At 44.6% G+C, this 15,869-nt stretch overlaps 1 protein-coding gene across 2 annotated transcripts in view; it reads right to left on the bottom strand.

Moving 5' to 3' along the window:
* Nucleotides 1-10,322: 10,322 nt before the first annotated feature.
* The window catches only part of LOC121291455 (class I histocompatibility antigen, F10 alpha chain-like), a 125,561-nt gene continuing 120,014 nt past the window's right edge, over nt 10,323-15,869 (bottom strand). For both annotated transcript variants that reach the window (XR_005946006.1, XM_041212644.1), the window contains one exon: nt 10,323-10,486. Coding sequence is in view for 1 of the 2 variants with exons in the window: in XM_041212644.1 (XP_041068578.1) it covers nt 10,419-10,486 (68 nt within the window). In the remaining variant the exon portion in view is untranslated. The remainder of the gene's footprint in view (nt 10,487-15,869) is intronic.

The following is a 15,869-nucleotide window of genomic DNA, read 5'->3' as shown; positions in this document are numbered from 1 at the left end:
ACTGATACAGCCCCTCAAACTGATACAACTCCTCAAACTAATGCCGTCCCTCAAACTGATACGGTCCCTCAAACTGATAAAGTCCCTCAAACTGATACAGCCCCTCAAACTGACACAGTCCCTCAAACTGACACACTCCCTCAAACTGACACATTCCCTCAAACTGACACACTCCCTCAAACTGACACTCTCCCTCAAACTGACTCACTCCCTAAAACTGACACAGTCCCTCAAACTGACTCGCTCCCTCAAACTGACACTCCCTCAAACTGACACTCCCTCAAACTGACACACTCCCTCAAACTGACACACTCCCTCAAACTGACACACTCCCTCAACCTGACACACTCCCTCAAACTGATATAGTCCCTCAAGCTTATACAGCCCCTCAATCTGATACAGCCCCTCAAACTGCTGCAGTCCCTCAAACTGACACAACCCCTCAAACTGACACAACCCCTCAAACTGACACAACCCCTCAAACTGATACATTCCCTCAAATTGATACAGTCCCTCAATCTAGTACAGCCCCTCATACCAATACAGTCCCTCAAACTGATACAGCCCCTGAAACCAACACAGACCCTCAAACTAATAAATCCCTCAACCTGATACAGTCCCTCCAAGTAATACAGTCCCTTAAACTTATTCAGGGAATCAGAAAATCATGTTTAAGAATTCTTTTATGAGAAGTTAACGTTGCTGGCTAGGCCCGCTTTTTTACCCCTCCCTAATTGCCCTTGAGAAAGTGCTCGTGAGTTCAGTTCTTAGACAGCTGCAGTCCATCTGGAGCAGGTATACCTACTGTACTCAGTGGGGCCCTGTGCTCAGCTTCATTTTTGGGCTCACCCACCGCACACCCATCCTTCCCCCTCTCCCAGAACGCAAATGCCGAAGTCAAGAAAATACACACATTGACCAGTGTGTCTTCACGTGTAAGAACCTGCCTGTGTGCAGCAATCGTGAACTAGTCCTAGCTCCACAAAAGGACACCCTGGGCATTGTCCGTGCTGAAATCTTGTTCCTGTACTGCGGCTCGGATCCCCAACTCGCTTTCCGCCTGTTTTATATCAACCTGGGCGATTAACATTGTATTAACCGCCCTGAGTATATTCTGCAATGAAAGCAAAATAACGCAGATGCTGGAAACCTGAAATAAAAATAAACCACCAGCCCTGGCCCTGCATTCGCTCCCTAACGACACCGTCCGAAAAACCTGCAGACCCAGGGAATCCACAACATCAAATGAAATGAGCGGAATTACTGAAACCTTGCTAAGTATAATGGAAACGTAATTTATTGGAAGGCTTGTTAATAATGTGGGAAGCGATTAAACACATACAGCTCCTTCTCATCTATACCGCCATTCTTACTATCCGGTCCCCAACATGCTTTGTAAGTGTTATTTTTAGTTTTAGTTCAACCACCAAGCGAGACTGCCACACAGGAACAACGACTGTCCAAAGCAGTGAATTAAGGAGTGTGACAGTAAACGTATCCGATGGGGGATGTGCAGGGAACAGGGATTTTAAAGCCAAATTCTTTTTCGGGAAACAATTGCCACCTCGGCACTGATGCAAACCGAAGGCAGCTGACAGCTAACGCCGGGAAACTGGCAGGGCTCAATCAGAACTGACCAAAGAGTCTGCAGAAGGAAGGGGTTTCAGGACAGTTTCTTTCACCTGAAGCGTTCTTGGTAAATCCAGCTTCAACTTGTTGAAAGGGACATTGGAATAAACATTTAGAATGTGGGAGAGTTCCAAAATTGAATAAACAAAATTACTTTTGGTTCGTGGAAAGGATGATGTGGGGGCGGATATAAACTATGGCGTTACTAATAACATATCAACTATAAAATTCACCACGCTTAACACATAGGGCAGAATTTTGAGTTTGAGGGGCTCTATCAGTTTGAGGGACTCTTTGTCCTTTAGCTCATGACAACTTTGTCTGTCCCCCTTTGTCCCCACCTATCACTGGCCTTCTATCCAGCTCCGTCTGCCACCCCCCACCCCCAACCCCCAACAGTATAAATTTCATCATATTTATATCTCTCTCCAGCTCTGATGAGGGATCATTCAGACTCTAAACATGAACTTTTGTTTCTCTCTCCGCAGATGCTGGAAATCTTGTTTTGTTGGTTGAATATGTTTGTAAATAAATATATACAGTGAAATGTATTGATATTGTTTAATCTCCACTCGAAATGACCAACAGAAACAGACCTTAACTATTTACTGACAGGTAAACAGCAGGACTTCACAGTTAATGTAGTCAAATCCTCCGTATAATGATTTCTCTTACTCTGACTATAGTTACTGAAGGCACTTTAGCTGTTTTGGTGCTGAGTGAACTCCCTCCTCCAGCGGAGTCCTGAGAATCTGTGTCACAAGTGTTGTATGTTTATGATCTACCTGTTACAGGGGCTGAATATTGGACTTTACAGTTTGAATCATCCACTTCGATAACTGATTAATGTTTGACAGACCAGTAATAAGCTATGATTCAGAGTCTCTACATATGTAGCCTACACCGACCTCTGGTCACAGCTCAGTGAGGTGGGTCCTCGCCGGGAAGGTTCATATAAATGAAAAACATTTGGTATAGATTTTCATAAAATGGAGATCAGCCTGAGGGCAGTAAAGTAATAACATTATTAAATTGTCACTAATGAAATAAACAGAGTACTGCCTCAAGAGATAAATCAATTCAATTTCTGAATGTTACAAAATAACTGGTGACTGTGATTCATTCTCAAGTTGCATAGAAACATAGAAACTAGGAGCAGGAGTAGGCCATTCGGCCCTTCGAGCCTGCTCCGCCATTCATTGTGATCATGACTGGTCATCCAACTCAATAGCTTTCTCCCCATAGCCTTTGATCCCTTTCGCCCCAAGAGCTCTATCTAACTCCTTCGTGAAAACATACAATGTTTTGGCCTCAATTACTTCGTGTGGTAGTGAATTCCACAGGCTCACTACTCGCTGGGTGAAGAACTCTCCCCTCATTTCAGTCCTAAGTGGTCTACCCCGTATCCTCAGACTGTGATCCCTGGTTCTGGACTCCCTCACCATCGGGAACATTCTTCTTGCATCTACCATGTCTAGTCCTGTTAGAATTTTATAGGTTTCAATGAGAACCCCCCTCATTCTTCTGAACTCTAGCGAATATAATCCTAACCAACTTAATCTCTCCTCATATGTCAGTCCCGCCATCCCAGGAATCAGTCTGGTAAACCTTCGCTGCACTCCCTCTATAGCAAGAACATCCTTCCTCAGATAAAGAGACCAAAACTGCACTCAAAATTCCAGGTGTGGTCTCACCAAGGCCCTGTATAATTGCAGCAAGACATCCCTGTTCCTGTACTCAAATCCTCTGGCTATGGAGGCCAATATACCATTTGCCTTCTTTACCACCTGCTGTACCTGCATGCTTACCTTCAGCGTCTGGTGTACAAGGACACCCAGGTCTTGTTGCACATTTTCCTCTCTCAATTTATAACCATTCAGATAATAATCTGCCTTCCTGTTTTTGCTACCAAAGTGGATAACCTCACATTTATCCACATTGTACTGCATCTGCCATGCATTTGCCCACTCACTCAGCCTGACCAAATCACACTGAAGCATCTCTGCATCCTCCTCACAACTCATCTCCCACCCAGCTTTGTGTCATCTGCAAATTTGGAGATATCACATTTAGTTCCCTCATCCAAATCATTAATGTATATTGTGAATAGCTGGGGTCCCAGCACTGATCCCTGTGGTGCCCCACTAGTCAGCTGCCTGTCATTCGGAAAAATATCCATTTATTCCTACTCTTTGTTTCTTGTCTGCCAACCAGTTTTCTATCCATCTCAAAACACTACCCACAATCCCATGTGCTTTAATTTTAGATGCTAATCTCTTATGTGGACTTTGTCGAAAGCCTTCTGAAAGTCCAAATAAACCACATCCACTGGCTCCCCCTCATCAACTCTACTAGTTTACGTCCTTGAAATATTACAGTAGATTTGTCAAGCATGGTTTCCCTTTCGTAAATCCATGCTGACTCTGTCTGATTCTACCACTGATTTCCAAGTGCTTAGCTATTAAATTTTTTATAATGGACTCCAGAATTTTCCCCACCACTGACATCAAGCTGACTGGTCTATAATTCCCTGCTTTCTCTTTACCTCCCTTTTTAAATAGTGGGGTTCCATTAGCTAGCTCCAATCTGTAGGAACTGTTGCAGAGTCTATAGAATCTCAGAAGATGACCACCAATGCATCCACTATTTCTAGGGCCACTTCATTAAGTACTCTGGGATGTAGATTGTCAGGCCCTGGGGATTTATAGGTCTTCAATCCCATCAATTTCCCCAACAACATTTCCCTACTAATACTGATTTCTTTCAGTCCCTCCCTCTCACTAAACCCTGTGTTCCCCAACATTTCTGGTATGTTATCTGTGTCCTCCTTTGTGAAGACAGAACCAAAATATGTATTTGGTTGATCAGCCATTTCTTTGTTCCCCATTATAAATTCCCCTGTTTCTGACTGTAACGGATCTACGTTTGCCTTCACCAATCTTTTTCTCTTCGCTTACCTATAGAAATTTTTAGTCAGTTTTTATGTTCCCCACAAGCTTACTCTCATACTCTATTTTCCCCTTCTTAATCAATCCCTTGTGCCTCCTTTGCTGAATTCTAAACTGCTCCCAATCCTCAGGTCTGTTGTTTTTTTCTGGCCAATTTGTGTATCTCTTCCTTGGATCTAATACTATCTCTAATTTCCCTTATGAATCATAGTTTGGCCACCTTTCCTGTTTTACTTTTGCACCAGACAGGAATAAACAATTATTGCAGTTCACCCTTGTGATCTTTGAAAGTTTGTCATTGCCTATCCATCATCATCCCTTTCAGTAACATTGCCCAATCCAACACAGCAAACTCGCCATCATACCATCGTGGTTTCCTTTATTAGGATTCAGGACCCTAGTCTCAGAATCAACGACGTCACTCTCCATCTTGATGAAGAATTCTATCATATTTTGGTTGATCATCCCCAAGGGGCCTCGCACAACTAGATTGCCAATTATTCCTTTCTCATTACACAATACCCAGTCTAGGATGGCCTGTTCTCTAGTTGGTTCCTCAACGTATTGGTCCAGAAAACTATCCCATATATATTCCAGGAATTCCTCCTCTACGGTATTGCTAGTAATTTGATTTGCCCAATCTATACGCAGATTAAAGTCACCCATCATTACAGATGTTCCTATATTGCATGCATCTCTAATTACATGTTTAATGCCATCCCAACATCGCCACTACAGTTTGGGGGTCTACATACGACCTCCAGTAATGTTTTATGCCCCTTAGTGTTTCTCAGCACTACCCATACAGATTCCACATTGTTGGAGCTAATGTCTTTCCTAACTATTGCGTTCATCTCCTCTTTAACCAGCAAAGCAACTCCACGGCCTTTTCCTTTTTGTCTGTCCATCCTAAATATACAACCCCCAGGAACGTTTTTTGCCCTAGTGTTTTTTGGTGTTACTTTGAGTTATCTAATGCCTGTAATGAAGTCAACTATTCGAAGGCATGTCACACAAGGAATAATCCAACATAATATCAAACTACATACTTGGTGACCAAAAACCTGGTAAAATTACTAGGTTTAGAGCTAGTCTTAAAGGAGGAGAAGGGAGGGAGAGACAGAAATGCTCACAGAGGGAATTCTGGAGATAAAAGCCCAGGCAGCTGAAGACACAGCCCAATCCTGTCCCTTTCAGAGGCACCTGAAAGAGCTTCTTTTCCAGTGCAGCATGTTTCATGATCTCAGAACGCTTGAAATCTTTTCAAATCAAATTTACTGGAACAGGCCGTTCAGCCCAACAGGTCTATGCCAGTGTTAATGCCCCACACCAGCCTCCTCCCACCCCCTTCATCTCATCCCATCACATATCCTTCATGGCATTCTATTCCTTTCTTCCTCATCCGTTTATCCAGCTTCCACTTGAATGGATCCACAATTTTCGACTCAATCACTCCCTGTGGTCGAGAGCTACAGCTCCTCATGTGCACAGCATGATCCCACAAACAGCAAAGGAGCGATGACTGGATAGGTTTGTTTTTAGGTGATGTATCTTGAGGGATAAATATTGGCCAGGAAACCTGGGAGAACTTCCTTCTGCACTGCTTCCAACAGTGGCCATGGGAGTTTTTATATCCAGTTGAGAGAGCAGATGGGAAGGTTTTAATGTTCCATCCTGAAAGATGTTTCAGTCTAGTAATCAACAACAACTCGCTAAACGTAGTAAACCTCCCCAAAATGACTCAATCAAGCGATTGTCAAACAAATATTGACACTGAGCCACAGATGGAGACATTAGGACCAGTAACTAAAAGCTTGGTCAGAGAGATTCATTTGAATCAAAGGAAGGAGGAAAGAGATGGAGAGGTTTAAGGCGAGAATTCAGAGCTCAGGGCCCAGCTAGCTGAAGGCACAGCCGCCAACAGAGGAGCGATTAAACTTCAAGAGGCCAGAACTAAAGCAGGACAGGAATCTGAGGGATGTAGGAGATGGAGGGTGTTGCAGGGATAGTGCAGGGTGTAGGGGCTGGAGGAGTTTACAGAGATAGGGAGGTGTATAGGAGCTGGAGGAGGTTACAGAGATAGGGAGGGATGTAGAGGCTGGAGGAGGTTGTAGAGATAGGGAGGCATGCAGGGGCTGGAGGTTACAGAGATGGGGAGAATGCAGGGGCTGGGGGAGATTACAGAGAAAATGGTGTAGGACCTGAGGAGGTTAGAGATACTGAGGGGTATAGGGGTTGGAGGCAGTTACAGACAGGAAGGAGTGTAGAGGCTAGAGGAGGCTACAGAGATATTGAGGGATGTAGGTGCTGGAGGAGTTTACAGAGATCGGGATGTATGACTGGAGGATGCTAGAGATAGGAAGGGGTGTCGGGGCTTGAAGAGGCTACAGAGATAGGGTGGGGTGCAGGGGCTCAAAATGGTTACAGTGGTCTGTGGGGAGGGGCTAACAGGCAGGGTGTAATGGGGACCTACTCACCAGGGATTGTGAAAGAATTTGAATAAACACTTGTGCTTTTTTCCCAAACATTTGCTCACAGTACAGATTGATTCACTGGAACTCCCCACCTAACAGCATTGTAGGTGCAGTTTACCACACAAACTGCAGCGTTTCAAGGAGAATGAGGAATGGGGAATAAATGCCAACCTTGCTACTGACATTCACATCAAGAAGCCGGTCACCACCAGCTTCTCAAGAGGAATCTGGGAGGAAGCAATAACTTACGGCGTTGCCAGTTTATTCCAGTGAATAAATCCCAGTGAGACTGTGTTGAGTTTTTACCATGTCATGGCCAGTACAGGTGTGTCATATTACAAACTTTCAGTCAATACCTGTTTAAAATTGTACACAAATAAGATATTAATCTCGCTGCAGCAAATCATGTGACTTTTTCCATGTGGACTACAGACAGTGCCAAGTCTCCAGAGAATACCTAATTTAATATGGACTTAAGTGTGGGTTCCTCACAGCCATTTATGGAATTCACACATCTCATTGTTTAAGGATGGAGCAACACTGAACACCTTTGGCATTTCCAGACTGCCTGTCTCCATGTTTCATACTAGACAAAAGGGAAGATCGAAACTCAATGGCATCTTTCAACTTCCTCTTGTCTCACAACGGCTTCCTCCATCCAAACTAGACTGAGTGGGCCTCTCGTAATTCAAAGGTCATGTGATCAAAGCTGGTTTCAGGTCTGCACCCTTATTAAGCCAGTGCCCAGTCATCAGCCTGTCTGCGAACCAGATTCTGAAACTAGCTGCAAGACAGCCAACGTAATTAACCTGTTCCATTTTCAAAGTTGACCTGAGAACCAACCTCCTAGATAGTTAACTGCAAAAAACTTGCAACCTGCTGTGAACCCTTCACTTTACAAGGCCCTCACTTCAACTTTAAATCATCAAATCTCTTCAACAAACTATAGGCCTGCCGTCTGAGAAACAGAAATCATAAATCAGAGACTGAATTAACTGTAATGTATAAAAATGCACTCTCTTTATCTGTGTCCAATTTTTGTGTGTGAATGTGCAGACACGATACCAAGTATGTGATGTTGCATTAATTTGATGTAAATGTGCAAGAATAAATGATGGTATTAATTTAAAACTTATGAAAGCTTGATGCTGAACATTTTAAATTGTACACACACTCCAAGAGTAAGAAAAGACACGTCACTTTCCATACAAACACACTGATTACAGGCAATAAGAAAGCAAATACATTCTGTCTGCGACATCTGTAAATGGGACAGAACAAATGTATATATAGACAAAACCATTACCCTGCCCACAAAAGCCCACACAATACCCCAGTCTCATTCCGCTGAACCCCTTACTCAATTCCACATTGCCCCCTCCCCACTTTCCCCTCTCCCACTTCCCATCTTATCAATCCTCCAAATTACACACCCTCCATTCCCCTCATTTCTCCTTGTCCATTCTCCCCTCCCGCAGTCCCTCTCCCCCTCTCACATTACCTCTTCCCAATTAGTTGAGGCATCAGCACTGATACCTGGAATTTCTCTCTATTTTTTACATCCTTTGCTGGTTTTTAAAGTTTTTACAATCTTCTGATCTACTACCACTAATCTTTGCAACATTAGACACATTTTCTTACAATTTGATACCATCCTTAACTTGCTTAGTTTGACATTGATGTGGACCCTCCTCCTAGAGTCTTTCCTTCTCAATGGAATATATCTTCCTTGAGAGTTGTGAGATACATCAATAGGTATCTCCCAGTGTCTTACCTTCAAACTACTCTCCCAGTCTACTTGTCCAAGTCTAGATTCATAAATTTATAATGATCTTTATTGAAGTTTAAAAGACTAGTTTTAGACCCAAGTTTCACAACTTCAAAGTAAATGTAATCTTTTACAGTACAGCACTCCCTCAGTCCTTCCGCTGTGACAGAGCAGCACACCCTTAGCACTTCCCTTCCAAAAGTGCAGCACTCACTCAGTACCACCTCTCCAACAAGGCTGCAGCTCCTCAGTACTGCCCACAGAGAGTGCAGCACTCCCTCAGAAGAACCAATCCAAAGATGCAGCAGTCTCTCAGTAGTGCCCCTCTGACAGTGCAGTATTCAGTCAAAGCTGCCCCTCTGACAGTGCAGCAATTCCATAATATTGACCCCCCCCCCCGCCCCGAGAGCATAGCACTCCTTCAGTACCGACCCTCACAGATGCAGCACTTCCTGGGCACACAACCTTCTGTTTCGGGGGGAGTGTGCTACCCACTTAGTCTAGCTGTTCTCAACTTGCCCTGTCACCTTCAGAGATTTGTGTACAAACCTTCCCAGGACTTTCTGTTCCTGCACCTAGTTTAAAATGGAACCATTGTGTTCATATTGTGTCCCATCATCCAAGTGGTTCACTACTACATGGAAGTACTGGAAATATGCCCCACACTCAGATCTATGGTGGGTATCAAAGGCAGGAATAACTACTTGGGGAGATGGAGCTGGACAGGTTACATGTTGTCAGCTTCTGGCATATTCCAGATCCTAATCTGGAATGAGGGGCTGACATGGAGCAAGATCTTTCTGATCCAGTTAAAACTTTCTCTGGACAAGAGACATCCAAAAGATTCATTTCATCTTCTCTGATAATTTCCCTTGTGGTAACTTGTCAAAGGTTTTCCTGAAGTCCATGTACACTGCATCCGCCACATTTCTCCATCACAGTGTATGTTACCAACACAAAGAATGCTCGGAGCTTTGACAAGCACCATCATCTCTTCTGAAATCTGTACTGGCTGCTAATTTGTTATAATTTTCTCTTGATGCAGATTTCTAATCATTTTATTCCTAAAAGTCTCAGATTGTTCCCCGACAGTGGCATATGTTTTGAACGGAGGGCTGTACAGGGACAGGAAAGTAGACAAAGAACCAAATTTCACTTAACAATTGGAGGAGTGTTAAAAATTGCAGAAACAGGTGCTGGTTTGCAAAGCACAAAACAAATAATCTGTGAGACACAGGGTCCCTGATCCACAGCAATTAATTCCTCCTAATCTGAGCCTGTGGTTTCAGTGCAACAACCCCTTCTCCTGCGCCACTGTAACTGCGAGCAACCCCCTGAACCCCCCAACCAACCGGGGAACAGACCCCTCACTAGACGCCCACTCCGCCTCACAGTGAAAGCAGTGAGTGAATTGGCTGTGAGTGAGTTGCATTCCGAGACTCTGTGCAGGTTAAACAGAGCGGATCAGAGTAGGTTAAAAATTGTGGCCTGAAGTAGAGAAACTGCAGACATTTACAGTTTTATTTACACAGTAACAATGTAGAGCCACCACGATTCACTCGATACAATCTCGAGGAAATCACATCTTCCAGGATTCATTCATCCACTCCTCCCACTGATCTCGGGAACTGATATCCCTGGATTAATGGTCAGGACCTGGGAGGACACTGGGGAAGAGAAAGAAATACATAGTTAGAGAAAGAGGAAAACCCAGCAGACCCACAACACCCTCAACAAAATCCATTAGACCCCCAACAAAACCCAGCAGACACCCGACACCTAAAACTGCAGAAACCTGGAAGAATACAGGAAGTCTAGGGGTGAAATTAAAAGGGAAATTTTGAAATCAAAGGGAGGGCATCAAAAAATAGATGCAAGTAAAATCAAGGAGCATCCAAAGATGCTTTACAAGTAGATAAAGAGCAAGAGGATAGCAAAGGAAAGAGTAGAGCCTATCAGAAGCCAACAAGATAACCTGTGTGAGGATGTGGTAAGGTTCTTAATGAAGACTTGGCAACTGTCTGTGGAAAACAGGGGACCTATGATGATACAAAGATGTGGTTCAGGAAGAAGAGTGTGAATGGTTGAATGAGATAAACATTGCGAGAGGGGAACTATTAATAGGGTTGATGTCTTTGAAAGTAGACAAATCACCAGGTTGTTAAAAGAAGCAAGGGAGGAAATTGAAGAGACTCTGACCATCATAATCATTCCTCCCTGACCACAGGAATGGTGGAAGAGGATTGAAGAACTGAGGAATTATAGACCATTTAGCTTAACATCGGTGGTGGGAAAATTACTGGAATGAATTTTGAGGAACCTTCATTTAGAAAGGCATAGGTGAATCAAGGAAAGTCAGCATGGATTTGTAAAGTGTACATCATCTCTGACTAAACTGATTGAATCTTTTGAAGGGGTAACAAGGAGGGATGATGAGGGCAGTGCAGCAGACGTGGTCAACACGGATTTGAACAATGCTTTAGACATGGTCTCATATGGCAGCCTGGGACCGACAGGGCAGTGGCAAATTGGATCCACAATTGCCTCAGTGACAGGAAGCAAAGGTTAAGGGTGCTTTTATGATTGGAAGGCTGTTGCAAGTGGAGGTTTCACAGGAGTCTGCACACGCTGCCTGCTTTTTGTAGTTTATATGAATAATTTCAATTCAAATGTAGGTGTAATGATAAAGAAGTTTGCAGATGTTACAAACATTGTCTGTGTGGTTGACAGTGAGAAAGAAAGCTTCAAACTGCAAGAAGATAGAAATGGTCTGGTCAGTTGGGGACAAAAATGGAAAATGGAATCCAACCTGGAAAAGTGAGAGGTAATGCATTTTGGGATGTGCAACAAGGCAAAGGGAACCCCCAGTAAATGGGGATAAATACTGAGTAATGTGGAGGAACAGAGAGACCTTGGAGTGTATATCCACAGACTGGTAAAGGTGCCAGGACACATCAAAAACGTGGGTAAGAAGATATATAGCTTGTTTCCTTTATTAGCTGAGTCATAGAGCAGAGTGGTTATGCTGGAACTGTATACAACATTAGATAGAGCCGAGTGGTTAAGCTACAGCTACAGACAACATGAGATAGACTAAAGCAGAAACTGCGAACAGTCTGGCCAGCACATTACAGGAAAAGATGTGACTGCACTGGAGGGATTGAAGAGGAGATTGTTTAATTGCTGCCGGGACTGGAGAATATTCACTTTGAGGAATGACTGGAGAGGACGGGGTGATTGTCTCTGGAACAGAGGAGGCCGAGGGAGATTTAATTGCACAAAATTATGACTGGCCATGATGGCGTTAATATGACGACCTATTTAGCTTAACAGAGGGGTCAAAAACCAGGGGGCACAGATTTAAAGTAATTGGTAGAAGCATCAAAGGAGAAATGAGGAAGCAGTTTTTCACCCAGAGGGTGGTAGGGACCTGGAACTCACTGTCTGAAAGGGCAGGAGAGGCAGAAACCCTCACCACATTTAATAAATTCTGGACATCAACGTGACGAGCTGTGATCTGCAGGGCTGGGCACCTAGTGCAGGAAGGTGAGATTGAGCTGGGGGGTTCCTTATTAATTGGCAGAGACACAATGGGCCAAATGGCCTTGTTCTGTGTGGTAAATTTTCTATGTTTCAATGACCCACCCAAGTAGCACCAGCAAAACCCAATCAGACCCCAAACACCAGAAAAACACATCAGACCACAAACACCAACAAAACCCATTAGACCCAAAACACCAGCAAAACCCATCAGACCCCAAACACCAGAAAAATCCATTAGACCCCAAACACCAGAAAAATCCATCAGACCCCAAACACCAGCAAAACCCATCAGACCTCAAACACCAGCAAAACCCATCAGACCCCAAACACCAGAAAAATCCATCAGACCCCAAACACCAGCAAAACCCAACAGACACCCAAACACCATCAAAACCCAACAGACACCCAAACACCATCAAAACCCATCAGACCCCCAAACACCAGAAAATCACAACAGTTCCCCAAAGACCAGCGAAGCCAACAGACCCCAAACACCAAAACCCATCAGACCCCCAAAAACTAACAAAACCTATCAGACCCCCCAAACACCAACAAAACCCATTAGACCCCAAACACCAACAAAACCCATCAGACACCCAAACACCAACAAAACCCATCAGACACCCAAACACCAACAAAACCCATCTGACACCCAAACACCAACAAAACCCATCAGACCCCTAAACACCAACAAAACCCATCAGACCCCAAACACCAAAAAAACTCATTAGACCCTAAACACCAACAAAACCTATCAGGTCCCAAACACCAGAAAAACCCATCAGAAACCAAACACCAGAAAAACCCATCAAACCCCAAACACCAGAGAAACCCATCAGACACCCAAACTCCAGAAATATCCATCAGACACCCAAACACCAACAAAACCCATCAGACCCCAAAACAACAACAAAACCCATCAGACCCCCAAACACCAACAAAACCTATCAGACCCCCAAACACCAACAAAACCCATCAGACCCCGAAAAACTAACAAAACCTATCAGAACCCCAAACACCAACAAAACCCATCAGACCCCCAAAAACTAACAAAACCCATCAGACCCCCAAACACCAACAAAACCCATCAGACCCCCAAACACCAACAAAACCCATCAGACCCCCAAACACCAACAAAACCCATCAGAGCCCCAAACACCAACAAAACCCATCAGAGCCCCAAACACCAACAAAACCCATCAGAGCCCCAAACACCGACAAAACCCATCAGACCCCCAAAAACTAACAAAACCCATCAGAGCCCCAAACACCAGAACAACCCATAAGACCCCAAACACCAGAAAAACCCATAAGACCACAAACACCAGAAAAACCCATCAGACTCCAAACTCCAGAAACCCCATCAGACCCCCAAAGACCAAAAAAATCCATCAGACCCCCAAAAACCAGCAAAACCCAAAAGACCCCCAAATAACAGAAAAGCACATCAGTTCCCCAAAGACCAGCGAAACCAACAGACCCCCAAACACCAACAAAACCCCATCAGACACCCAAACACCAACAAAACCCCATCGGACCCCAAACACCAACAAAACCCATCAGACCCCCAAACACCAACAAAACCCATCAGAGCCCCAAACACCAACAAAACCCATCAGAGCCCCAAACACCGACAAAACCCATCAGACCCCCAAAAACTAACAAAACCCATCAGAGCCCCAAACACCAACAAAACCCCATCAGACACCCAAACACCAACAAAACCCATCAGACCACCAAACACCAACAAAACCCCATCAGACCGCCAAACACCAACAAAACCCATCAGACCCCCAAACACCAACAAAACCCATCCGACCCCCAAACACCAACAAAACCCATCAGACCCCCAAACACCAACAAAACCCATCAGACCCCCAAACACCAACAAAACCCATCAGACCCCCAAACACCAACAAAACCCATCAGACCCCCAAACACCAACAAAACCCATCAGACCCCCAAACACCAACAAAACCCATCAGACCTCAAACACCGACAAAACCCATCAGACCCCAAACACCAGAAAAACCCATCAGACCCCAACACCAGCAAAACCCATCAGACCTCCAAACACCAACAAAACCCATCAGACCCCCAAACACCAACAAAACCCATCCAACCCCCAAACACCAACAAAACCCCATCGGACCCCAAACACCAACAAAACCCATCAGACCCCCATACACCAACAAAACCCATCAGACCTCAAACACCGACAAAACCCATCAGACCCCAAACACCAGAAAAACCCATCAGACCCCAACACCAGCAAAACCCATCAGACCTCCAAACACCAACAAAACCCATCAGACCCCCAAACACCAACAAAACCCATCCAACCCCCAAACACCAACAAAACCCCATCGGACCCCAAACACCAACAAAACCCATCAGACCCCCATACACCAACAAAACCCACCAGATCCCCAAACACCAACAAAACCCCATCGGATTCCAAACACCAACAAAACCCCATCAGACCCCAAACACCAACAAAAACCATCAGACCCCCAAACACCAGCAAAACCCATCAGACCCCCAAACACCAACAAAAACCATCAGGCCATCAAACACCAGCAAAACCCATCAGACCCCCAAACACCAACAAAACCCATCAGACCCCCAAACACCAACAAAACCCAGCAGACCCCCAAACACCAACAAAACCCAGCAGACCCCCAAACACCAACAAAACCCAGCAGACCCCCAAACACCAACAAAACCCAGCAGACCCATTCTCAAGAACCAGCAAACCCAATGTGCAAACATCAGCAAAAACTGGTCAAATCCATGTCCAAACATCAATGTAACCCATCAGACCCACTTCCGAAACACCGAAAACCTGTCAGACCCAGACATCGACAAAATATCAGAAGCACCGCACCCGCACCCCTCCCCCAAAGACCACAAAAACCCACCCCCCAAAACATAAGCAAAACCCAGCACACCAACATCCTAAATAGCAGCAAAATCCACAAGGGCACAGGAACTGGAGGAGGCTATTTCCTCGAGTCTGTTCCACCATTCAATGGGATCATGGCTGGTCTGTGGCCTAACTCCACATGGTCCCGTCTTGGTCCCATATCCCTTACTTTTGAGATTTAGAGATTTCTCTTAACCAACGGTATTAACAGTTGATTGAGCATCAGTCGCCTTTGGAGGAAGAGAGTTCCAAGCTTTTACCACCCTTAGAAGTGTTTCTAAGTTTCACTCTCAAGAGGCCTGGTTCTAATTTTTAGCCTGCAAACACCCAGCAATTCAGAATCCCATGAGAGTGACAACATTAAACCACAGTAACCAATTTCAGCAGAAACTCTGGGCACCTCAACTCCCTCAAAGGAAGTTGAGCAGCTGACATGAGGTCAAGGCCAGGATGAGATGTTTCCAGATGTTTCTACACACCAACCAACCCCATCCTTCACTCCCTACACGATAGCTCCACCCTCAGTACCATACACAAACAGCCATCTCCTGAAGCCCAGTCTCAAAGCTTGGTGTTGAATT

The sequence above is a fragment of the Carcharodon carcharias genome, chromosome 19, assembly GCF_017639515.1.
Source record: "Carcharodon carcharias isolate sCarCar2 chromosome 19, sCarCar2.pri, whole genome shotgun sequence".
Lineage (NCBI taxonomy): Eukaryota > Metazoa > Chordata > Chondrichthyes > Lamniformes > Lamnidae > Carcharodon > Carcharodon carcharias.
Note: the sequence above shows the minus strand (reverse complement) of the source record. Positions and strands in the feature narration are given on the sequence as shown.